The sequence below is a fragment of the Phoenix dactylifera genome, chromosome 11 (assembly GCF_009389715.1).
Source record: "Phoenix dactylifera cultivar Barhee BC4 chromosome 11, palm_55x_up_171113_PBpolish2nd_filt_p, whole genome shotgun sequence".
In the NCBI taxonomy this organism is placed as follows: Eukaryota; Viridiplantae; Streptophyta; class Magnoliopsida; order Arecales; family Arecaceae; genus Phoenix; species Phoenix dactylifera.
The window spans coordinates 18,698,557-18,725,936 of NC_052402.1; the positions used below are offsets into that span (position 1 = coordinate 18,698,557).

Here is a 27,380-nt window from a genome sequence, read left to right on the forward strand (position 1 = left end):
ATATTAATATGATCCATGGTAGAATCCTTCAAAACTTGCACTCAAAAATCTTTAGTAGGAAGATGCATTATAACTAGTTACAATAAATACTGGAATCGCCAGAGCATAGTTTTTGAAAATATTATAGTGTTGAATAGCTCACCTGCACCCGTTTTACCATACTCCCAAACCCAAATTTCCTGCAAGTTGGTCACAAGACATTTATTACCTTATTTTCTTCCTAGTGTAGGCTAAGGCTACAATTAAATTAAAGACTCTTCCGACACTTCTCCATAGCCTTTTTCTAGTCAACTTCAACTTAGTCCTCCACATTCTATACTTCCTTCTACCTTTTTCTTTTTGCTACAAAAAGGGACGATATCCTCCACGCTGAAGGCATAATTATTCCTAGGTAATCTTTTTGTATTGGTATCACAATACCCGGTACCTTTACAAAAGGAGCCAAATTGGCACCCCCAACAAAACTAATCTTGGGTGCTTTCATATAATCAATTACTTGACCTCACAAGTAAACGGGGAAAAAGAATCCAAAAAACCGAGACTAAATATGTTTTTTACAGTAGTTCCAACGTCAAAGCAGCAGATAGCAAAAAAGCTCGCAAGTGCAATTGGAGAGTACAAAATATAAAAACATTCCCATGAGAAATTGCTGCATGTTGCCAGCCTGCCATCAAAGTCAACTAAAAACTTTACATGGATCTTCAGAATATATAGATTTATATAGCACCTAACACTTTTTAACACTTTTTTGATGTCAGTACACTTGAGTTTGCTGTAATGTGTACTGAATCTGGTTCTTGAGCTTCTGCTTTCCAAGTTGTTTTCAGACCAACATTGGAACATAAATGTACAGCAGCGTGCTCGGAGGAGACTGCCCCAGCAAAGAACAAGCTAAAATGATACATGATTGCATATATTACATGAACTATGCAAAATGTGTCTAACCGTGCAGTTATGTACTTTTCTTTTCCTCTATATTAAATGGTTCTCCAGCAATGAGATAAAGTAATCAAAGATTTTCCCCCAAATTTCCATCCTGACCTGCAACAGAAAGATCTAGCAAGTGAGAGAGAACAAAAGACAATGAAACTGGATTCTGACATCCAATTATTACCCTGTGATTTGTTCCTAAATGTTTGATCGCATCTAGAACTACAGAACAGGTTCCGTCCTATGCTGGGGGCAGGGAACGCCTACAAGTTGGGCATTCCATCTTTATATCCATCCATCTTTGCAAGCAGCCGGAATGGAAGCAATGGTCACAAGGGGTCACCTGCAGGATAAGCAAGCCTTCTGAGTCCACCTTTCTTCAAGAAAACAAGAACCAAAAAGTTACTTTTTTGTCTGTCTATGAAATTGAAGGCACAGGTTCCTAAGTACCATGTGGTCATCTGACCGCTGTGTAAGGTCAATTGCAGTCATGCAAATGACGCAATCAGTATTTCGAGTCACATCACTCTCAAGCCTCCTGTAGTAGCTATATTTCTCAGGTAGAATCTGCCAATAGTTGGCAATGAGATTTTAAAAAATAATTACAAGAAAAAAAGTAACTGTACTATAACTTCATACTTCCCAGATATTAAGAAATAACGATGCAAGTGTACCATTGAAGCTACAGAAATTAGAAAATGTAGTTTATAATTTTCCATCCCTGGACATATCAACCATCTATGATAACCCTTCTGATGGACGATTGTCCATTAATAAGAAATATAGGCGCACTTATGCTAGGCGCAAATATAAAAATTAGATAAGTTTATTTTCATGTGCACTATAGAGCTAAAATTTTGTGGACTCTAGCATTAGAATTTTATATATTCTCTAGTATTTTATTTTTATGGAAACTTTTATTAGGGTTTTAGCTTGTCTATATAAACCCATAATTACAGTATTCAGAACATAACTTGAATTATTGAGATATCGTTCTTTCTCTGCCTTCCTCTCTTCTCTTCTGCTTCTCCTTCTCCTCTCTCCCCTCTTCTTATTCTTCTTCTCCCTATCCTACATCAATTTGGTGTTAGAGCAAACCTCAATCCACCACACCTGCCGTACCATCTTCACTGCTCCCTTGTTGCTCCTCTGTTACGCCATGTTGGAGCTGGCCTTTTGCCTCTTCCTCTTCTGCATATCCTTCTTCCTCTGTCCTGCCTTTTCCCTCTCCCCAAAGTCGAGTTCTTTGGGGCCACGTATGTGGCTAACCATGCCAGTAGTACCCTATGGGCAGGGGACGGGGAGCTGCCTCGAGAGCTCCGGGACGTTTTGTTTTCCGACTTTATTAGGTGCATCCATACATGTGTTGTATAGATCACCCGGTTTAGCAAAAAAAAAAAAAAAAAAAAAAGTCGAGTTCTTTCCAATTGGGAGAATATGACGGAGGACAATCCATTAATAAGGAATCTAGGCACACTTATGTTAGGCGCAAATATAGAAATTAGAAAATTTTATTTTTGTATGGATTTTAGAACTAGAATTTTGTTGACTCTAGTATTATAATTTTATGTGGACTCTAGTATTTTATTTTTTTGCAGACTCTTATTAGGTTTCGGGCTATTTATATAAACCCATGATTATGCTATTAAGAACATAGCTTGAATTATTAAGATTACATATTATAGAGATATCCTTCTTTCCTGCCGACCTCTCTTCTCTTCTTCTCTTCCTCCTCTTCTCTCCCCTCTTCTTTTTCTTCTCCCTCTGTCCTGTGTCACTTTCTGGCTGTTCATTTGTTTTAAGAACAAGTTTCTTTCTCAAGGTCAGTTCTATCATTTGCCATAGCAATATCAAGTCTTATGTACTACCTATTGCACTGGGCATAAGCATGCACATTAGAAAATGAAAATGTAAAAAAATGAGAAGAAAACTCAAACCTGATGAGGAATAAACCATCGAGAACCGAGGTAATGCTGAAGGAGGAGAATTGATGCTTGCAATCCCAAGAATACTCCCAAAGATATGCACCAATTTGTGTCAACCTCAATACGCATAAAGTTGCTTGGGCAGCCAAATATGTATAATGGAATTGCCAGCCGAGTGAGAGTCATGCCTAATATATAATAAGGGTGCAGGGGTTTTCTTGTATCCCGAATTACATTAGTAATTATTTGGGGTATCCAAAAGGAATACATAATGAAAAGAATAGGACGCAAGAAATTGTGCAACTCATACACAACAAGAATGCCTCCTAAAAGAATGCCATCTGCAAAGCACAACAAATTGGTTAGGCATGTAATAAACCACAACTGGAACCACATCTTTTCATATAAAGTAATATATGAATGCTGGAGGAACTATGATTAGTTGAATCAAGTTCACAGTTCATGTAAGGATAAGCCATAGCCTAAATTAACAAGCCATGAAGACCAAACCATCCATACAGAATTAAACAATTACCAATTAAATGTAAAAAAAGGGAAAAAAAGAAATTAGGATACAGTCTAGTCTTTCATGTTATTTAATCACATTTCATGATAAATCGGAATAAATGAAGTCAAGTTGGGGATGTGCATCCATCCAATTTTATTGTGATCTGCTAATTTCATAACTGAAAACATTCTTCTATTTGTCTGGTGCAAATATTGTAAACTATGTAGATATGAAATACTCCTGTTTGTTCATATTTGTATAAACCATGAGATCCCATAATGGTTAAAAAACATATTGCATACACATTTAAGAATATTAGATTTTAGAGGTACAACTTGGCAAAGGAAAATGAGGACTATTGTATTAATTAACCATACCATCTGATAAATTATTATATCCAATGGTAAAACATAACAAATATTAGCCAACACAGATAAATAACTATATCTCCTTAAAACACTCATTAAACTGAATGCAGATAGAGACTGGACAACAAATTTGAAATAAATCGAAGCATAAATAGTTTACCTCCACTTTTGCAAAAAAACTTTTTATTATTAATTTTTCAAAAAAAACAAAAATAAGCCTGGTTTTTCTTTTTAATGTGATCTACTAAAATGAGAACTCATTCTTCAAAAACCTTAAAAGAAATAGAAAATTAATTTGTGCTTGAATCTTACTTCAGGCTCAATGCATTCATTTCTCAAAAAAATAAAAAAAACAAAGATTCCACACTGATATTCCTTCAAATATAACCTCTTGTTTGTTCGGTGTATTGCTTTTTAATTCCCAATAAAACTAAGAGTGAAAAAAATGGCAAGAGTTTTCCTTGACAATATTATGAAATTACTTGTGTACATTTGTACAAAGAAAGAGACCGCATGTTGATTGGAATACCTAGGTATATGCACTATAGTTCAAGATGAAGCGTGGCATTGTAGCAAACAGCTATCGACATGGCTAAAGAGAATCAAAAAGTTAAAAATTGAGTTATTTTGTGCATACCTTAAGTTGGCAAGAAAAAAATATAATTGAGATTATATAAACTATAAATGCAGATAGAGTACTTACAGAAACGGCTGTAGAGCATTGACAGCTCTCGCCTCATTGTTTCCCAACCTTCTCCATTGTTCATAGGTCTCCTAGCCTTCCATATAGCAAGAAGATATCTCATCTCAAAAATGGAAAAAATGACAAATTTGAAGAAGGCAGCTGTTGCAAAAGCATTAAATAGGGACTCTGTAAGCACAAACAAGCCAAGTTAGTCTTTGAAGTTTGAACATAAAAAAGTGGATAAGGTTAGTCATAAGTTGAGACACGAACATTGAGTAAGATAATATATTTTATGTTAAAGAAAAAGAAAAGAGGAATAACCTAGATCATAAATCAGACAAGTGCAACTCCATTGGTAATCCTTATGTCAGCAAACAAAAGCTCTTTTTTTCGATTCAAAAGTTATAAGAGGGAAGCATGTTAGGTCTTGGGTGAGAAATTTGTATTCACACAATCATGTGTAGCTTCACACATGTATGCCATATTGCTGGCTTGCATGTATGATATTTTTTTCACAGAAAGAGGAAAACAGTAAGTGACACTTTAAGTCACAATAAAAATCTGAGTTCAGTGTCCTGTGTACTTATCAGTAAGTGAGATTTATGTTTTCATGAAATTGATCTAAAATTCAGATTTTTTTTAAAAAAAAGAAAAACTCCAGACTATCTACATGTTCATAGAATCACAGTCTCTTTCCTTTGACATCTACAGAAATTCTAAGTTGGCCATGGATTGTTTCCTTGGCCTCTTATATTTCCCTTTGTCAAAGCAAATTATCCAGGTGGCCTTGTCTTGCAATTTATAATAAATATACAAGAGAGATCCTCTTACAAGGTTTTATGACACCTTGACTAACCTAAAAGAAAAGAGATCCAGAAATCATCATGCATGCAAAAACGCATAGATATATGTGCATGTATAAATCATACACATATATGTATCTACCATGGACTCCCATGCCATCCTAAACCGCCTAGTACTGGGCATACCATACTGTATTAGGTTGGAACTAGTATGAAAATCATATTTGAGTTGGTATGGGCCCCGTACTGACCTATACTGACCCGTACCAAGGTGTATTGGGGTACAGCGAAAAAAATAGCTCGAGAGCTATTTCAGCACATGGTATGAATCATACCGTACTGTCTTGTACCATATCATACCGTACTATCCTGTACCATACTATTCTAATAACGTACCAATACGAAACTCAATACCGAGATTGCGGACCTACTATCTACTATACCTTGGAGTCTCCACATCTACACAGATTCTGTTGCATTTAAACATAAAGTACATCGATACCAACTAAGTTATAATAAACAATCAAACCAATCTTCTTTGCTAATAATATGATATTAGAGAACAAACAGAGCACTACTCGTGTAATTTTAGAAGCTGCAGCTACAATTCCATGCCATGCAGTATAAGCTATATTTCTGTGTTGATATGCCTCAACCACTAGGTAAGCATTTAGGCTGATCAGGAGTAGCAACAGTGTCATACTACGTGTTTGCCGCAAACAATAACGTGGCAGTTACCAAGTTTGATATTCATTGTTGTTAGTAGGAAAAGTTAGTGCTGGTACGAAGAACCAGACATATTCTGACAGAACACTTGAGTAGAAGGGAAAGCTTATCAAGGTTGTAATTATTCACTGCTGAGCCACCCAGAGATGACCAACAACAGATCTGGATACCATGCAGTGAAGTTTAATAGAACGATACACAGTTTTCTTTTATTTATTTATTTTTAAGTCAAGGTACCAAGGATTTTGTGCGGGCTCATTGTTTCTAACAGGAACCCAAGTGAAATAGAACTTGCTAGAAACAGTATGTTGTTTGAAATGTCCAGCAACAAAGATGGTTCAAGAATAAGATGCAAGTGGACGACATGCAAAATTTTCAGTGATTATGCGGTAAAACTAGTGAGGCTAAGGTGAGGATTAATTCATTAGCAAAAAAAAAAAAGTGAGGGATGCAATGATTACTGGTGGAGTGTTGGTGAATCCACTAAGATAATTTTAGCATATCCAGTAATGATCAGATTGGACAGGGTTATGTTGAAGAGCCAAGACAGACCATGGAAGATTTGAGGATGACAATAAAAGTTTTGAAGTAGAATAGGGAAGCAGATGTAGCCTTTCAGGAAATGGTAAAGAATGACTATAGCTGATTGCAAGTAGTTGGGACAAGATGTGATGATTGTGCTGATGTCAATGACTATGATTTATGCTTGACTTATCAAAGCTACAGTCAAGTGATACGTCCACTGCAAATATCTCTATATTTAAAGTAAAGGTCATTAAGGGTATCAAATTGAATAACATGGAAAATTAGCACTTAAAAAAAAACAAGGACTTCATGACTTGAACTTGTTGAGAGAACCTTCTAATATAGGTTCTAATTACAGAATGTTTACTTGTTCCTTCAGAGCTGTATTACTCAAATACTTCAATTATTACCACGTACATGACACTCACCAACTAAGATCCCAGCAGTCAAATGTACAAGACACAAATACGCATCCATAATAGCTTGCTGCCCAATCATTAGAATAGACAGTTTAGCAGCACCCTGTCAAAAGAGTAAAATACTAAAGTAAAAGTTTAAGTAAAACAACAGACAAGAGAAAAAATTTAAAAAGATCTATCTTGTATATTTGGGATATGCTTTGCATCACCGAATTCTAGATAGAAATGGGTTCTTTAATAACCATAAGAAGATCTTACAGACTGCGTATTGCTATGCTCCATCTGTCTTAGCAGCAGCAGAACTTGGAGAAAAGAGATCTAGTGTGTCAAATGTCAAGGTTTTCAAAGGGAAAAATGCAGTAAAAAAACAGAACTAAGACATGAGTTTCTTGTTCATGAAGGATACAAATGTGACCATCAGTGTATAATTAACTGCTTTGTTGTAGTAAACCTCAATGTTCAGTGATGTGGCATTCAATAGTATTGGTGAGAAGCACTCTCCATCATCATCCACAGCCGGACTCTCCATTAAACCCTCCAAACGATAACGCTCATGATCCCCATCTGCTAACCAGAGAAGTTCCCAGCAAATAAAGCCAAACAAACTGCCGAGCACAGTATTATAGAAAATGGAACTAAATCATCAAATAAATTAAAAAAGAAAAAATGAACTACATCTAACATGTTTCATCATATATAATAAAGCATAGATCTGCAAGGGAGATCGAGGTACTCAATTGTTCATACGTCAGATGTTGGTTCATTGAAGGACTCAGCTTCCAGAATGTTCACATATCTAAAAGTGAAGTTTTCCCTCACAACATACACTTCTTAATGGTTTTCAAATTTCAATTTGAAGACCAAAAAGAGGTATAGAATTGGGGGGAAAGAAATAAAATAGAAAGCGTATGTAGAGACATGTCCCAAATCGTAGAGCATCAGCCTCATCAGGATAGTTTCAGTTCACGTTTTCTCCATCACCATATTGACAAAGGACACCTCTCTACTGAAGGTGCCAGCTTACAAAATCTGTAAAGTCTCTTCATGGCTGTACCAGAAACCTAGGTTCAAACCCCACCTTGACTTCTTCTTTTCTTTTCTTGTGTGCGTGTGTTTTTTTTGCAGCCCATTGCTTGCGGGCCTCTTCTACCAAAAAAAGGACAGTTCTCCAATACATTCAAGACAAGATAACTAGCCAAAATGTCTAGGCTCAGATATCTTAACATCACTGTTATCCTAGCACTTTGTGAAAAGGAAAGGAAAAGGCAAATGCTTCCTATTTTTCTTATACTCTGTTGCTCTTTTACAAAACATAAAACACAATCACTAGAAGAGGGAAAAAAGGGATTGGGGAAAAGAAGATAATCTGACCTCTTCCTCAAGTGTGACCATAAAAGAGAAGCTTTACTCTATTAAGAAAAGCACTTCCAAATCCTGTCCACTTCATGGATTAATTTTTCATACCATGCCAGTCCATTGTACAATATGTACCATGCCAATAAGCTAGTGGCATGGTACAGTGGTACGTTCTGTGCCACAAGGCACAACTGCACAAGTATGGACTGATATGGGGCCACACAAACCCATTGTTTCCATCAAGCATTCCATCAAGGTCCGCCATACTGGTACCGGTCGGCGTACCGGTGGCGGCCCGGACCGGTACGAACCGTCTCATACCGGTCCCGTACCGGTTCTCCAGCAATAAACTATCGGTACCGGATTCCATGCTGATCCGGTTTGTTCAAAATTGGGGGCTAGGGCCGGTTAGAACTCTCATTTCCCGATCGGAGGTTTGAGCTGCTATGGCAAGCTCCAGGCCGGACCAGTACATACCGGCCCGTATGGAATGACATGCCCAGCATATGATCAACATGGCTCAGAATGGCACATCATGTACGTACTGTACTATGCCAGTGTAACTAGTGTAAACATGGGAAACTGTACTTTATACTCTTTCTAAATCCTTCACCATAAAATAAAGTTCATCTCCTTAAGAGCGCCTCCTTGAGGTTCTAGTTGCACACGCCCATGTTACCTTAGTTGATTCTAAAATATATAGCATATCACAGCCTACTGGTACGATGTAGAGTTGAAAACTAGAAAGTTGAAACACAAAAGTAATGGACCTAGCCTATCATCGGCATGCCCAAGAGCCAAGCTTATTGCAAAGCCACTTAAACATTCGATGATTCAATTGATTCATTTATATAGACAGGCTTGTACTATTCGAATAAATTAACATTTTACCATACTTCATGGCATACATAGTGGAACTGGCATACAACTTAGGAAACACTTTAAGCAGCATACTTGAATGGTGAGCTTCCAAAAAAGTTGGGAAACTCCACACTTTCTTTTAAACCATTTACATGGCCATAGCCATCATGCGTCATCCCAACTATTTCGGTAGACTTCATAAATACACTTTTGTCTAGTATACCTTTTTAGGGCTGTCTCTAATGTTACTTAAACTAAAGCAAAAGATGCCCTTGAATTTTAATTTGACATGCTTTTTTTTTTTACTAGCTGTCAACCTAAAGTCAGCCCTGCAACATTTGTCATCAGGGGCTTGGGACTAGCATTGACGGTGTTTTCTTAGAAACCATTTAACATACATAAAATTTGTCATATATGGTTCCTAGATGTCTCAATCCAGGAAATACCAATATAAAATGCCAAGAGCTATAATTTAGAAGAATTGGATAACAATGAATAAATGATGACCCTATATAATTTCCATTTATATTTAGATGTAGGGAATGAATTGGAAATTATTTGACTGCAATGGTATTATTTCATATTTTCAAGTGGTACCTTACATATCTAATTTATTCTTGAACTTGACTCCGTAAAATTTGAACATCGAACATCAGTCAAATCACAAACTAACTTTTAAAGAATTCAACATTTTTAAATGATGATGCCAACCCAAGCATTGATAAAAGTAGAGGAATGACATGAGCTTCAGCATGCTATTGTATCATAAATGATACATGAGATACAACAAAAAAATTGTAAATATATAATAATAACATTTTCTTTCCTTGTGGAAAGAGAGATCAGAAAACAGGATAACTAAGATGAATTAATTAAATCTACTAGTTTCTGATTTTGGCAACAAGTTAAATTTTATGAAGGAAAACAGATTGATCTCTGTTAATCTTGCCAAGATAATTGAGAAGAAACAGAGTGCAAATGATGATTCCAGAAAACAAATAATACCAGCTTCATAATATATTAAAATAATACATTAATTATTTGACAATGAAACTTATGAAGTGATATAAAAAACCAATGGGAAGAAATGAAATAAAGGAGTCAGGTACCGTTTTGGCCAGATGAGAGACACGAAACCTGAGCAGCAATCTCTATGTTACAACGTTTCTCCATGTCATAAGTGAATGCTGATAGGAGTGCAGACACAAGATTAGATTGATATTAAACTTTAAAACACAAGCTGTTTAAGAATAAATAAACTTACATTTTTTCCTGGGAATTCTATCTCGAGGTGATTCTTGAAACACTTGAGAGGAGAACATTCCAAGCTGTTAGACAAAAGATGCCATTGAAATCTAATTACTTATATGTTGGAAAATAACTAAAAAGAGTTAATGCCCTTGGTAAATAGATATCTTGAAAAGCTGATAGGTCAAAATGCAAAGGAGTAAATCAGAGCATGCATGAGTGGGATTAAACAATTGATACCCAATCAAGACATTTCTTTTTCCATCTTATGTACATAGATATCTCACCTAAATATAATGCAAATATGCAAATGGTTATATGCAGTGTCTAAGTTCCCTATAAACAGGAAAGGATAGTTCCATGTTATGCCATTCATATAAGGAAAAAGAAAAGAACAACTTCCCTAAAAAGTGAAGAAATATTTAACAACTGCCAAGAGTACATGAAATAATCATTGATAACACTGATACTTTCCTTTTGTAGTCTATTCTGATGTAGCAGATTAGATGTCAACTATTTTCAAAATTTCAGAGTGAAAAGAGTACTGATGCGGGAAAACCCTAGATCAGACCTTCACGTAAAACATGAACTTTGTTTATTAACATGTGGGTTTCGTTAACAAAATCAGAACTTTTCATCATTTTTCCTGATCGCTTTAGCCAATGAGAACATTTTCGTGTTCCAGAGGTTTTACATTCAACACCAAGCCAATGAAGAATGCCATATAGTGAAACTAGTACACCCATATAGCTCCTTTTATAGCCCAGAGCTGACCTAAATTAGATTCTATTGTCTCTAGGACTTAGTACACAATCCAATGGACAAAAATAAAGATGATAAAATATTGAAGATTGCATCACAGTTGATCATTGAAGAGGCAGCCCCAAGTAGTTGGACAGGGCTTAATGATTATGCTTACAATTACATGCTACAGATTATTAAGTGTAGGGCCTATTGGCAATTAGGACCTAGACAAGTTGGTCTATTGGTGGATGGTGAGATTCAGTTAGGATGCAAAGCATGCATTTAGAAATTAAAGCAACGAGGACATTAGTACCAACTTGTGCAAGAAACTGAAGAGATTGATGATATATAACAAATGACAAATGATTGGATGCGGACATCGTGTCAACTTCTTCGCTGGATCATAATGACAGCAGCATTGCTGTAGTGCAATCACCAGTTCCAAAAATTACTAAGCATCATATGTTATACCTGTCTTTGCCAAGTATTAGCACATGGCTCCACCAGGTGCTTGTAAATATGAAACCATGCACAAGAAAAGCTTTACTTTTAACACTATCCGAATTTTCATGACAGCACAATAATGATGATTAACAGAAATGTTCTCAACAAAGCTACATGTTTAACTCATTTACACATGATACCATGAATCCTCTTTTATATTAATGATATATCTTATAAACATCACCTAAAAAACACATACCATGCTCTATTACAACCCAAACCACAAAGCCACAAACATTACATTTTGATAACATATATAAAGAGGAAATACAACAGAAACAGGATTTTTATTTTCAGTGATGGAAAATGGGATAAGGTAAGGATATGCATGCATATCAAGGCTGGTATATCTCAACATTTATATTTGCATAGTTGTTATGTACTAACAAGTTGGTATTCTACTAGTTTCAGTTTCATAGCTAAATAACAACCAGGAAGGAAAGGTTTAGTTTAAGCAACTAGTCTTGTCTTGATATTTTCACGTCAATAATTGTATGTAGAATTGTTATTAATATAAGTATCAATGTAAAATAGTAATATTACTACATAGTTTTGCACAATTTTGTGCCAATTAGAATTTGCATGTTTTTGTGCTGATCATATTATTGCATTTGCTATATAATTTTATTAGCATGCACAAACATGTTGCCGTTGGTGTTAAATTAGATACATCATTGTACATAATTTTTCTCAGAATTACTGTCAATAAGAGATAATCATGTATTGTGTGAAGGAGGCAAAATAGAGAGATGCTAATAAAATTGTTTGTGGATATCGTTTGATCTCAGCCATATATCAGTAAATCATTTATTGGTTATTCATCATATAGAACATGTATTCATTAGAAGACCCAAGTGCTGTTTGATAAGTGCGCCAAATTGATTCCAATTATCAGATCGATGGATTAGCAGTTTGACAAGACAAATCTTTATATCAATTTAATGATTGCATACCATTTGACAGAAAGTATTTTTCTCTTACACTTTCAGATGATAGGCTAATGGATACAATCAAATCAAAAGTATCTAGATGTTTACGCTGCCTGAAGTAATCAATTTCAAACATAATATCATCATGGTAAATTGGCAATGTCCAATTGGCTGCACAAAGTAACCCTTATTTAGGTGTCGGTCACCTGGATAGTCATCCCCACGATGTTCATTTTTTATCGATTAAATGAATACCAAGTGATAAGCCAAATTATAATTTAAACACATATGAATGCTTATATGCACATATTTTAGTATTTCTCCTGTTATGCTGAACCGGCCCGTACGGGCGGGTTCAGCCTGTACTAGACCGGTCCGGTGGCTTACTGGTACAGTTTCGCCGTGGAAACCGGTTCGTGCTGGAGCCGAAGAAGAAAAAGAGACAGCGAGCGAGCGGAGGAGGGAGAAGCAGTCGCCGTGGACGCCTGCGAAGGCCGCGGGGGCAGTGGAGGCCGCGAGGGGGCAGCGGAGGCCGAGGTTGCGGCCGCATCCCCTATTTTGAAATCTCCCAATTTTTTTCGCTGTCGCATCCCCTATTTCAAAAGAAACATGGGACGCGGCCTCGGCCTCCGCCGCGCCCCCACGACCTCCATCGCACCCCTGCGGCCCTCCGCAGGAGTCCGCGGCCTCTCCTTCTCCCTCCCTCCCCCGCACTCGTTGTTTCTCCTTCTCCGGCTCCAGCTCTGGCTGGGCTCTCCCGGTATGGGCCTGGTACCGAAACGGTACCAAACACACTGAACCAGTTCGATCGCCGGCCGGTACAGCTTCCGGTACCGGTTCAGCATACCTTGCTCCTGATAGATGGGTAGTAGCTGACTCATCTTTTAATTGTGTTGTATAGAAAATAAGAATAATGCTTCATGACACGCAAATACACTAGCAGGATTTACTTGTGCACCTAGTTGTTTACTACTGCATATATTGTGATAAAACAAAGCATTTTCTATCACTGCATATCATCTTCTGAAAACCTTGATACAGTATGAAACTATATTGGTACCAAAACAAACAAAAACACCTTAGGAACTGCAGGTCAATAGCACAACAGTAAGTTCAACATCCCCAAAAAGACAAAAGAAAACAAAAGCACACATATGACGGCATCAAGCCATATACTAATACCTGCAAGACTAGATTTCAACATCAGGACCTAATAGATAAACATATAACAACAAAAATATGAAATTCACGATCTCCATTATATCTAAAAAACTACATGATTTTCATTCAGAGTCCACATTCTGCACGGTCCGATAAAAAAGCTAGCATAGACAGATCTTCTGCAATGTTTAGATCAAGGTATGTCAGATCGGTCCGTATTTGGGCCGGTAACACAGGCCGGTACGAAGCATACCGTACCATACCGGTACCCAATATGGGTGGCGTACCGACACTCGGTACGCCAAAAAAATTATGTATCGTACCATACCAACATTATGCTAGTGTGGCACCGGTACCAAGACGGCGAATCTTGGTTTAGATCATGCATTTTGTTCTAAATCACAGTCTATATAGAAAGCAGTAGATTAGCTTCTTCATGACTAATCAATTTTAACAAACCAAATATATCTCGACCACTCTACATGACAAGAAATAATAGAGAATACAAAGAGTCATCAAAGTGAATGCCGCCAACTATATATAAATTAAACACCCATGATCATTAACTTAAATAAAAATCTGATCGCAATGAAAGCCTTAATGTTTAGAAATTATTTACTGGTTACCAAATGATATGGATTTTGACAAAAAGTAATCCTCTTCTTGACGTAGCTCACCATCTGCTCCACTGCAACATGTATAAAATTGAGTTGCATTAGTTCCAGTCCTAAACAAAGTCAAAATGACAAATTAATTACATCAAAACAGATAAACCTTGCCTGCTTGTAGGCTCCTACATAAGCCAAAGTACACAAATAATATATACAAATTAAGAAAATGTTTATAAAAGGTATCAGAACATAAACATTTTTATAAATCAGAATTTCCAGTGGAACATAGAAAATAACTTCTATTAAGCATACATACAAATAATTGAGAAAAGATTTAGTTGCAAAAATAAAAAATGATTAAGGTACTGATAGTTCTTCCATCTACTACCTCCAAATTGATCCAATAGCAATCGTTGAACTATATCTAGTGATGCCAAAAAAAAAAAGGTATCATCCATGACCTAACATATGAAAGCTAGTGCCACAATAAGCAAGCAAAAGGTCACTAAAAGTATAACTTTACACTGAAATAATCACGTGTCCAAACCAAGGTATGTTGAACCGGCCCGTACCGGCTGGTTCAACCTGTACCGCCTGGTTCAGCCCGTTACCGAACTGGTCTAGTCTCTGACCGGTACAGTTTGGCAATGAAAAACGGTTCCGACTTTATGAGGCCGGAACCAAGCGATACTGGCCCAAAACCGGCCAGTACTTAAGGCATACCGGATGGAACTGATCAGTTCCGTCCGGTTCTGCTAGGAATCGGTGCGAACCGATTGGTTCGCACCGGTTCTTTTTTTTTTTTTTTTGCCACACCACAGCACGGACGTGTTGTGGTCTGATTTGACCACAGCGCTCCGCGCTGTGGCCTTTTTGGCCATGCGAAGTGGCCACAGCGTCCGCGCTGTGGCCTAATTTGACCATAGTACTCCGCAAGGTTCGCCGTACCGGGTACCGAACCCCGTACCGGTGCCGCACTAGGATAGGCATACCGAGTATCGGTACGGTACGGTATGCGGTATGCCAGACGTACCGACATTGGCCGTACCGATACCCGGTACCCATCGGTACAGGTACGGTACGTCCGGGTACCGACTGATACCGACCGGTACAGCATACCATGGTACTCCGCGTCCGCATTGTAGCCTTTTTGGCCACGCGGAGTGGCCACAGTGCGTACCACAACGCGGACAAACCAAGGTGCCGGTTTGATACCGGTTCGATTCGATCCGAACCGGTACTGAACCGGTCCAGTAGCTGATCGGTATACCGACTAGTACCGGTTCGGCGTACCTTGGTCTAACTCTATGATTATGATACATTAATTTTTTCTCTCAACATTTCCATTTTGAATACAACAAAGTGGATTTCAGGTACTTAAAATGCCAAGCCTATTCAAATTGAACAAAGGACACAGTTCAGAAAAGTTTGTCAATAGAAATGGAGAATCCCTTAGCAAATTATCATCAACTTGAAAAATTCATCAATCTTAATAAAGCAGAAGGAATGATGACAAAGAAGATGGATCAAAAAACAAGTTCCAGAATATACTATAATATTTTTAGGTGGCATGGCTCCTATATATAGTATTACACAGATTGAAATTTGCGAAAAAAAAGGAAAATCAAAGGGGATCAATTGGAAAACCTCTTATAATTACTATGCCATATTATCCCATCACGAACTATATGGAGGGGAAGATTGGCAGCTCATGTTTACATCCACAATCAAGTGAACCAGGTCCACATATATGACAGCAGAAGCCATCACTGGATCTGGTACTGTAGAGAAGGAAACTGGACAGGCACCTCCCAAGAGCCAGAAGCGAAAAGCTGACAACCAGCAGCATAGAAACTTCACAAGTGGCTTAAAAGTAAATGGTTTTAAGTCATTTTTTCCTCAAAAAAATAATCACAGCAACTGAAACTTGTATTGAATAGCAAATTTCAACAACCCAGTCCCCTCCCACCTCTCCCCCCCAAACACATAGACACTGAGAAAAAAAGGACAAGAAAAAACAACCTTAACAAAGAATCATATCAAAAAAGTTAAGTCTCCAAATTACAGCATACATCCATGTGAAGATTTTGGTCAGCCAGCTTTTTTCCTGGATACAAAAATCATCACTTTGTTCAATTATCGAACCATGTCAAGTATTCCTTGTCCACAATACTTTCAAGTCCCCACACTCAGTGAGAAAACAACAGAATAAAAAAGTGCAGCTAAACATAAGAAGTTTACCTGTTGGCTACCATTCGAAGTTGCTTGAAGGGCCATATATACACACCTTCCACTCTCACGCAAGCAACTCCATTATCATGTTCATTTTCAAATACATCATGAAAAGTTACTGCTCCCTGTAATCACAAAAATTTCATGGAAAGGCATATTTTATTTTATCAAAAATTCAAAACATAAACAAGTAATAAAGCTGAATTTGTGGATCCAGTTGTAATAAATCATGCTTATCCAAGACCAAAAAAAGAAATCATTAATCACAAGCGGGCATCCAGTAACCTAGAAGCACTAGCAGCTATATTCAACCTTATACAAAACAAGTATGCACCGACTTCACAAGCATACCCTTCTACATTCAACAATCTTCTCATCAACAGCCTCACGGCCCTCACCCCAAATAAAGAAAATCACAAATCACAAAATCAATTAAAGAAGAAGCTCTTATAGTTGTTCTCAACCATATATATAACAGACATGCACCAACTTTGCTAGCAAACAGTTCTACCTTCAAAAAATTTCTGATCTACATCCTCATCCATATAAAGAAATCCGCTAAATACAGTCCGGAACCGATCAAAGTCGAAGCCCTAGTAGTTCTTTTCCATCTTAGGTAACAAATACTTGTCAAGTTCACTAGCATTACCTTCAGCAATAGCTTATCCCTCTTATTACACTCTACTATGCATATGAGCAACACTTACAGAGAGAATATACCTTACACCCTTCACTAACCTCTACTGCATATGGCCACTGACAGCAAACAAGCAAACAGGGTATAAAACACCAGACACAAAATCTATGTAACAGCATTCCCAGAATAGGGATCTCACATAATCACCTAGAAGACAGTCAAATGTCGCTTCTGCATCTCCATTTTTCATCTTAATGATGACCTGATAACCATTGGATGCATACAGAACATGATGGAATCAAGTCTGCCCATTGACATCACCATTCTGATTACTTACATTAACTTCCAAACTAGTGGAGTTATGCCTCATGCAAAAAGGTAAGGTGACTAAGATGTAAGAATTAATAGGTAGGAAGTTCAGACTTAAGAGTAGCAACTGCTAAAGAGACATGCAGCAGAGTGAAGCTGGATAATGCGATATGAGAGATAAATGAGATAATTTAGATATGCAATTACATATGGAAAATAAGATTTAAGTGTATAAAAGAGAAAGGTGAGGATAATATCATTGCATGCCATAATCAGAATGGTAAGAGAATGAAGCACAAGTTAACTAAGTTTATTTTCTTAACCACATGGACAAAGAAGATATCAATCAAAATAAATCATGTGCTGGCACAAGTAATAGCAATAATAACTATAACAACAACAATGATAATGATGGCAAAAGAAAGAACATCTGTCTTACCTGAACATAGTGTACACCACTTATCTTTGTTGGGGTGCTCACTAACTCCAAGACAGATAAACCATTAGATTTCCTAAATTTTAGAAATCTAGAAGAGCCATTCATGGTCTCCGCAAAGCTCCACCTTCCTGCAGCTCAAATATAAACAGCAGAACAATCAGAAACTACCATATATGGAGTCCTAGGAGAACATGACTAGTGAGCACCATTTTACCAGGCAGAGTATACATTTTTCAGTCACATGAGTTCAAACTACAATTTAGAAGAAAAATGCACTAGCACCTTTAGTCCAACTAAAAAGTCAATGAATTTGCTAATACATCTGTTACAATGTAAGTTATTATACAACAAGGTCGATGATAAAAACTTTAATTATTGTTGGGACTTTATATAAGAAATTTGTACTAAACTAATTTATAATTTTGAACAAGTATTATCACATGATACATCCACTGAATTTGCTACCATTCACAAAATTCTAGCACGGAATAGCAGTTTCTCACCCTAGTCAGACTATGCTTCAGAAAGGTATTTCATAAAGAAATATTAAAATCAACAAATTCTTAACAAAGCAAAACTATTCCTTTGAGCATTAAAACAAACATCCATAGAAAAAACATTACCTTGTTAGGTTACAACGAAACAGTGATTATTCACCACTTTATCCCATTACATGTAGTTTTACAGTTTCCAGTAGGTATTCACAGAAAACTGTTATACAAGGTCCGCCGTACCGGTACTGGTCGGCGTACCGGTGGCAGCCCGGACCGGTACGAAACCGGTCCCGTACCGGTGGCGTACCAGTTCGAACCAGTTCCGTACCGGTTCTTCAACAATAAACTACCGGTACCGGATTCCACGCTGATCCGGTTCCGGTCCCAGGCCGGACTGGTACGTACCGGCCAGTACGGACCGGTACGGCAGACCATGCTGTTATAAATAATCAATGTTCCTCTTTCACTTTCTGAACTGAGTCTGAGCACCAAATTGAGTAGATGTACTCTATCTTTGGCATCAACAGTCATACAGAAATACTGTTGAAGCTGCATTGTTAGACTAAGAGACATCAAGTATCGAGTACCGACGGTCCTGGTTGCTTTGTTCGTTAAATTTCATTCATGATTGTTGTAGCTCACCTTCTTGATCAGAAATACTAGCACAAGCAACTTTTTGCTTCAAAGACACTTGTCAATTCATGGAACATCATGCAACAATTGATTTGGTTCAATGTGATTCTCACTATTCAATTTTGAACTTTCGAATTCAAATACAGTTGATGAAAATTTCAAGTACCAAAACATGATATATTGGAGGATATTGAAAGAGGAGGGGGAAAAACAGTGCTGAAACCTTTCATCAGATGCTAGGAACAAAATAACAGCTTGGGATGTTTTCAGATGACTGTAAATACAGTGCTGGAATCCTATGTGAGAGATCGTGTCCTTCTTCAAGTTATTTACCCACATTTCATAATGACTGGTCCTATTTGCAGTATTGTTTTGGTCAAGGTAATCAGCTGGTGTTTTTTTCATACACGAAATAAACAAAATGGTTGATGATCTCAAATATTCAAATATGTTAAAAGTCAGACATTAGCAGACCAAGAGAGAATAGCATAATTGACAATAAAGGCAAGAGACAGTAGCACGTACATGCAACAGACAAAAAAGACATTTTTTTTAACAACAAGTGGATTGTTTCTTGATATTCTTACTGGAAATAATTGCTAGTCATCCAATAATTGCTAACAAATGAAAATTGCAGAGAAACAAATAGGAAAATAACTTGAAAAGGACACTTGAGATGTATATTGAAACAAATATAGAGCTACTTCAGAGCAGTGGCTGACAAAGGAGGTTTGAGAGACTTACTAGATATACTAATAAGGAAATAAAAAAGGAAAGGAACCAAACCTCTATATGTTCCTGTAATATTCCAAGCAGAATAAGAACTCATGTCCCTGTCATCTCTTCTAAGGAAAAGCCTCTGTATGAAGAAACAGTCAATGAACAAAAAAACAATCAGAAATAAGTAATTGCATATAAGCTCCTCATCATGGTCTAGAAATAAGAAATGAATAGAGGCATTTATGCTAACTCAAATATCACACTGACTTCCATCTTAAGTTACACAAGTAACAGGAATTTCTTAATAATAGTACATCACTCACAGCATGGGACATGTCAAAGAAATCACCATTCCATAAAGATAACAACAAAATGTTAAGAAATAACCATATATGACAATCTAACAGCAGGTTTCCACCATCGTAGTCCTTAAATCAATACTGATCTGCATAAGTCAAGTTTCTGGAGCTTCTTAAGTTGGTGACAATACAATGAAGAACAATTTATTATCAAAGAAAGTTTATCACAGTAGTTCTTCTTGTCATCCAAAGTTCTTTCTCTTGATTCCTGAAAATGCTATTGAATTGCTTAAATTGGATCGAGAGTGATTTGTATATTATAGAACAAATGCAGAATTGTCTTTGGAACAGAAAAAACATACGTTTTTGTGGCCACTGAACAAGTGTCAAATTTTGAATTACTTTCTATGCAGCCCTAATTGTCACTTTATGTACTATTCTCTACTGCCTATTAATTACAGTAACATCAGTTGTTCATTGACATGAAGTGATGAACCTATCTAATTTGGGAAGGCCGATCAATTAGGAAACGCCGCGGTCACAAATAGAACTTCATATCTCCTCCCCTACTTTATGATTACAGAACATATCAGAGAATCCCCATCAGTTCCTAATGAGAAGGCAACTGTGAAAAAAGATGGACAGGCACCAGAATTATCTAGATTGTTCATGTGTCTATAATTGTCATTAATGACGGATAATTCAAGATCAGTCCCACTAAATGGTCAAACAGCCTAAGTTATAGCTTTATTTCTGACCAAATTTTATATGATTACAAGCACTATGTGTGTGTATGTCACCTGAATAGGTGTATAAATAGAATTTCAGATGTATAACCTCGAGAAGAGCACAATTCTTAATTTGTGATATGTGCAATCTAATAATTTCTTGTTTCTTTCTTAATATTCCATGTCTTTTACTTGTTTCTAGATTCATGTTAACATGAATGAAATACTTCTGGCATTTAAATATTGCAACCTAGAAGCCTAGAGGAGTGCTTCTCAAAACTGAAACTACAAGCATTCATTCAACTCTGTGTCTAGAGGATATAGATAGGGATTAGAAATTGAAAAAGACTAAATGGTCTAACATGAACAGTTGCAAGGATTCAGAGAAAAGTAAGGGGAAAAGAGATGTAATTGCTTAGTTAAGTAGTCAATACAAGGAGTTATATCTTTAAGGTATAATATCAACAAAAGATTGCCCATCAAGAAACATCTAGACTTAGATAGGTTCCTAGAAATTTAAGTTGCACAACAATAAATAAAATTGCAGTGGAATGCAGGATAAATGACCTGACAAGCTAAAAGGAAAGATACAAAGTATTAAAAAAAGTGGAAAGAGAGTTGGTCATAGATGAATGAGGATAATAGAGAGCAAGGCCTTGCAAAGCATGTCAGAGATACAATAATACTTCTGAGTTTTTTGAATGACCAAGAAAAGACAATGCCTATGCTTTCTCTTCAGAACTCTAATTTGAAATTAAGAGAATATTTACCAAGGGAATCAAGAAGAAAACTTGTAGAAAAGGAAGAGAAATAAACTAAGAAAAACACAAACTGCCAAAAACTCAATACACAGGAAAGGGCTCATGATCAATGTGATTTAAACCAACTAATTCATTTAATAGCATCCAGGCATCATCATCCTATATAAAAGCTTCTTCAGGTAAAGTCAACTATAGTATGATGGCAATGTTGCATAGCTACAAGTGTCCCCCAAGGTCTCCTCGATTATAGGATGGTGAACATGAACCAACTTAAAATGCAATATAGCCCAACATTTTAATCACCAAAACAAAAGGCACTTCAAATTCAGCAAATAAAGAAAAGGAAAAAATAAAAAAGCAAGAGTGGGCGAAAAGATCCATTAATAGGCAGTGGTTCATGATCAAAGTGTAACAAATTTACCAAACCAATTGATTTTAGTAGCATCCTAGCATCACTCAATCCATTAAAGCTTATTCAACTAAAGTCAGTTGTAGCCTGACTGTAATCTCGGATAGCTACACATGTCCCCAAAGCCAGTTCTAGAGGTTTCCTGGTCATAAAACTCAAAATCTGAACTAACTCAAAATATGGGGAAAAGCCGACTTTTGATCACCAAAACAAAACATATTTAAATTCAGAAGAAAAAAAAAGAAAAGAAGAAACGAAAAGGCAAGAAGGTATGAAGGTAAGAAAGACCCAATAGACAGACAATGGCTCATGATCAATGTGTCATGAATTAAACAAACCAACCAATTTTGTGAGCGTCCAAGCATCACTCAACCCATTAAACCATGTCAACTGTATTCATATAGCAAAGTCGCTAAGTTACAAGTGTCCCCAAAGCAAGTTCTAGGATTTTCCCAGTTACAAAATCTGAATCCACAGCAACCTCCAACGCGGGGAAAAAGGACCAGCTTTACTTGAAATTCACCAAAAACAAGACTTTTTTAAGACAAAGTGAACAAACAGCAAGAATGAACCGATGGACATACAACTGCTTGTGAGTCATGATCAAAGTCTCATGAATTTTCCAAACCAATCAATTCATCAATAGCATCCTAAAATCTCTCAACAAACTCTTAATAGCATCGTACCGTGTATCAACCAACGCGTCAAAGCTTCTTCTTCGAGTCAACTGGAGTTCACATATCTCAGAATAACCAACCCCCCCCCCCCCCCCCCCCAAAAAAAAAAACAACAACAACAAAAAAAAAAAAAACCGAAAATAAGAACAGAAAAAAACCCATCTTTTTATCCATCAACACAGAGAACACTTAAAAATTCAGCAAAAACAATGAAGAAACAGCAATAAGAACAAGATATAATTTTGCATAAAAAAAGGAGGAGCAAGAGATAAACCTCGTCATCCCAAGATCCAGTGGCAGTAGAAGCCCTCTCCCTGAGAGGCCTCAGAGCCGTCGAAGCCCCAAGAAACCCAAGAAGCAGCAGCAAAACCGCGCGGTTTACAAACCCCTCTCCGCCCCTCCGCCCATCCATTGCCGCCATAAACCACCACCCTCAGAATCGAGCTCCAAATATTAAGATCGAAGATAAGAGCGATTTCTTCAAGATTACACCACGATTAGATGATGAGATCATAAAGAAAAGATTGCTTCAATTCGAGTCAACTACCAACCCACCCAAAAGAAAAAATCAAAGAGCAATAAGGAAGGAGGAGAAAGGGAGAGCTCAACGCCCAAACCCGACTCCCCACCAAAACAAACAACCCGCACAGACAAATGAATAGGAATTAGATATAAGAAGTATAAACGACAGAAAATTTATTCGTAGAGAGAGCGGTCAAGGGAGAACAAGCGTGCAGAAATTTCTCGCGTTGGAATTCTCGTGGGGAGGGAGACGAGCCAAAGAGGATTGAAGGGAGCGGCGAGAAGCGAAGCGACCGGGTTTTGGGAGTCGGGTTGGTGGGGTAATTCGGCTGGACTTGGTTGTCAGGGGCCGGCGGCAGCGGCCACAGAAACCAACCCCATCTTGCTTACCCTTCTGTCGACAGTTTATTACTTCATCACTGGTAATAACGTCGATAATTATAGGTTATTGATGGATTATATCGTTATTAAAAACTAATGAGTTGTTCACGCGATTTAAATAACTTTTTTTTTCAGAGTCGGCATTGATGCAAACTGCTGCCTTGGAATCGATCCTGAAGGCGCCGGATTTGCCAAGATTGGATTCAATAAATCCCTTTATTATGATTTCAGTTTGGGTTGGGTCCGGTCTAGCTAGGTTCAACTTTCATGATGAGTACCAGAGTTTGTATAGAGAGGAAAAAAAATAGCTTATCTATATGCGGAAGGCAAGACAGCATACATCCGATCATTCCTAGACCCTAAATTGGCGGAAGTCTCTGGACCGCCTTTTTAATCTGAGTATGAATTAGATTAAAGTTAATGTTGTGTTAGATCATGGTACATGCAGTACATATGATCGTTCAACTTGTGGAGATGTCAAAACCTTTTTGATACACATGAGAAGGAAGGATGGCTCTAAATCCATCAAGTAAATAGAAATATATTCTTATTTTTACTTCATGGTCTATATCTCTTTTGTTTTTCTTTTCCTTAAAACAGAGAGTTAAATCAAGAGAGGTATCTTGGCTTTTTTTTTTTAAAGGCTAAATGGACTTTCTCATTTTATTGTACGGTTGATGGGCGTAGTAGCTTGGGCTCCGATATTGGGCTGAGCTTGTCGGCCAATTTTTTCAGCCTCTATTCCAAATTTTCTGTTTGTCCTGTTTCTCTCTGTCTGTTGCTTGCTTTTTTTTAAGTTTCTTCTTTATGTTTTTTAGGTATGCTTCATTTAAAATTGATAGGCTAATCCTCGGAAAAAGAAAGAAAAATCTGGAGATGTACCTTATTAAAAGAAAGTGTTAAAGGTATGTTGGGTTTAGAGGAACAGGCAGTAGAGAAGTGGAGTACCAAGGGAAGTTGCCACAAAACTAAAGCTCCAACTGCCAAAGTTAAGCTTTGATTTTCATACAAGTATCAAAATGACTGTAGCAACTAAGATATCTATAACAATAGAGGACCTCGGGCTAGTAAAAAGGTATTATTTATATTTTTGATCCTATATAAATATCTAAGATCTACCCAATATATAACTATTGTGAGACTAAACACACGATCCTCACAACATCTAAATTTTGAAGCATTTCAAAAGAAGTAAATGGATACCGACAATTGCGAGCACATATATTGAATCAAAGTTGTCCATAGTGGGACTCGCAAATAACTTGATGATGCAGTTTGAGGATCTTGCAGTAGGATTGCAGAGATAAGCTTTTTTTTTTCTTTCTTTCTTTCTCTTTTTTTCTGATTGATACAGAGATAAGGTTGTAACTAGGCCTCATTGTTCATCTTCCTAGTATTTTTCATGGTGTAGGTTACATTACAAAATGTATAAAACTAATTGAGGAAGGAGCTTATAACTTAGCTAGAAGATACATGCATTATAAATGACACTACATATAAATACAGTGTCATGAAACTGTGGTTTGCTAAAAACTGAGTGATGCATGTAATGTTTATGCTTATTGATAACTTGGGCTAAATCTAACATTAACTTTTGGGTAATTTGGATATTACCCAAATAATGGAAGGCATATGTAGTTGAAGCTGAAAAAATGTTATGAAGCTTTGCTTTTATCTACAAAAAAGAATGAAATATGATTTTAATCCCAGACTGAACTGGGAGAGCATGTGCTTGGCACAATGGATGGGTCATACATCCAAGAATATTAATCAAGGCTTGCAACCTCACTATGGCAAACACAAAACAGAAACATAAACAGACCAACCCAACCGAGTCTGGTTTGGGTTTAACTGGGTTTTTGCAGTAGATGCATTGATGCTCTTTAAGATATACAACATGTCTTGCTTTATTGTCCTCTTTCTGAGGAAGTCCGCGCTGAATTAAGCAGTGTTTTGAGTATTTCATTTCATTGGTATTCTTGGAAGGAGTTCTCATCACCACTTCAATTTGGCCCAGCAGGTTATAAATAGTGGATATTAAACCAAACTTAGTAGTTGTCTCAATTGAGTCAATCTATATGGCTTCCTACAAGACATCCTATGTGGCCTGGTCAAAGCATCAAGAAGTCAATAGTTTAAGTGAAATGTCATGACAAGTAAAAAGTCATATGAGTTGAGTCATTTAATAAAGTGATAATCATGAATATTTTTGAAGTTTCCATGTAGTCATGTCTCTTTAATATTCTACATGGTGTCTGCTAGAGTCTATAAACAATTTAATGCTAGTTTTAATGATGTCTCTTTAGTGTTCCTAAGGGGTGTTTTGCAGAGTTCCATTGCAAGTATTAATAATTGTCTCTTAGGGCTTGTTTGGTTAGAGATAATCTGGCATAAAAGAAATAAAAATCCTATATCAGATTAGTATGTTTGGTATGAAAACTGGATGAGAGAGATAGTAAAATAAATTGCGGATCCTATATGTATTTTTCTGATGAGAGAGAGAAGATAAAACAAATACCATAGAGGGGTAATATTTGTTTTTCCATGCTAGATTACCGAGTAGAGATAATATGAAAATATTATTTTTTGACAAAAATACCCTCACTTATATTATATTAATATTATATTAATTATATTATATAATTAATAGTAATTATATTATATAATTAATAGTAATTATATTACTATATAATATATTGATATATTATAAAATATATTGATTAATCATATTTATAAATAATAGTATATTTAATATATTAATATATTTATTAATAATTGACATATTTACTTATATACTAAAACATACTAAATTTTATTTATAACAAGAAATACTTTTTCTAATATATGTATAATTAATTTAAAAATATTTACTAATTTATCTAAATATATTGCAATATTGAAATAGCAATATTGATAACGTTTATGTAAGTGAGCAATAAATGGCAAACAAATAGACCAAAAAAAATTATTACTTAAATTTTTTATACAAGGGTTTTATTGAAAATTTGACAACATTTCTCTATAAGATTGCCTCTAACCAAATATAGTAATATTTTTCGATGCCATTTTTCAGAGTAATTTTTTCCTCAATCAAATATGGTCAAATTTATTTTCCTCTATAATCGCTTTTTTAGATAAATAATTCCACAAATCATTATATTATCTCACAATTTGACATGCCCCAACTAAACGAATCCTTAGATGTTCTACTACATTTATGTAAAGAGTGTATCAAGAGTCACCATGTAACTATATAAAGCCATGTAATGGTTTATCTTGTGAGCAAGTAAGAAGAGCTTAAGGACTATACTCCATCTACCCTCTCGTACTCTCTCCCACCATATCAACTCGAGTGATATTAGAACATTGATGCTGCCGTTGCCTGCAATATAGTGGGATCAGAGCTAAAGTGTGTGAACCCACCATACATCCAGACCCAACCATAAGAACTTTCTTTGTTATGCAATGTCACCTGCAACATTTGGATGGCTATGAATGAAGTCTTTGAGGGTAATCCTCCTCTTAGCCAAATTATGAACAAGCTCTGGCGGTCACCAATGAACTTCACCAACTGAAACGAAGTCATTCTACTGCCAGTTCTTCTAAACATACCTTGGCTCACTCGGGACACATCGCTGCGTCCCTCAATCATTGTTTGCATTCCCTGCAGCCAGTTATATTAAAAATTAATTTTGATGGAGTATTAATTGTGCTGGGGCAAGCTTCATCGGGCAAGACGATCATTGATCTGTTGTTGTGACTGCTGGTTTCCATTTCTCTGAAGTCTGATCAGTTATAGTGGCTGAGCATGGGAAGGAATTATAATGCAAGCAAGG

The 27,380-nt window shown here is 36.6% G+C and overlaps 1 protein-coding gene and 1 long non-coding RNA gene across 2 annotated transcripts; one reads left to right on the forward strand and one right to left on the reverse strand.

Annotated features, from left to right (window-relative positions):
* Window positions 1-623: 623 nt before the first annotated feature.
* Window positions 624-23,465, reverse strand: LOC103695890 (transmembrane E3 ubiquitin-protein ligase FLY2-like). Its single transcript, XM_008777334.4, is given in 16 exon segments — window positions 624-1,041; window positions 1,115-1,273; window positions 1,381-1,497; window positions 2,868-3,196; window positions 4,435-4,602; window positions 6,899-6,992; window positions 7,148-7,207; window positions 7,296-7,453; window positions 10,216-10,293; window positions 10,371-10,434; window positions 14,319-14,333; window positions 14,335-14,380; window positions 16,545-16,660; window positions 17,921-18,048; window positions 19,834-19,906; window positions 22,916-23,465. Coding segments are annotated over 15 exon segments (1,695 nt in total). The 5' UTR covers window positions 23,063-23,465; the 3' UTR covers window positions 624-1,041; window positions 1,115-1,171.
* LOC120112423 lies at window positions 23,461-24,086 on the forward strand. The gene is made up of 2 exons (XR_005514054.1): window positions 23,461-23,585; window positions 23,680-24,086. It is a non-coding gene; the product is annotated as an uncharacterized LOC120112423 (long non-coding RNA).
* Window positions 24,087-27,380: the final 3,294 nt, after the last annotated feature.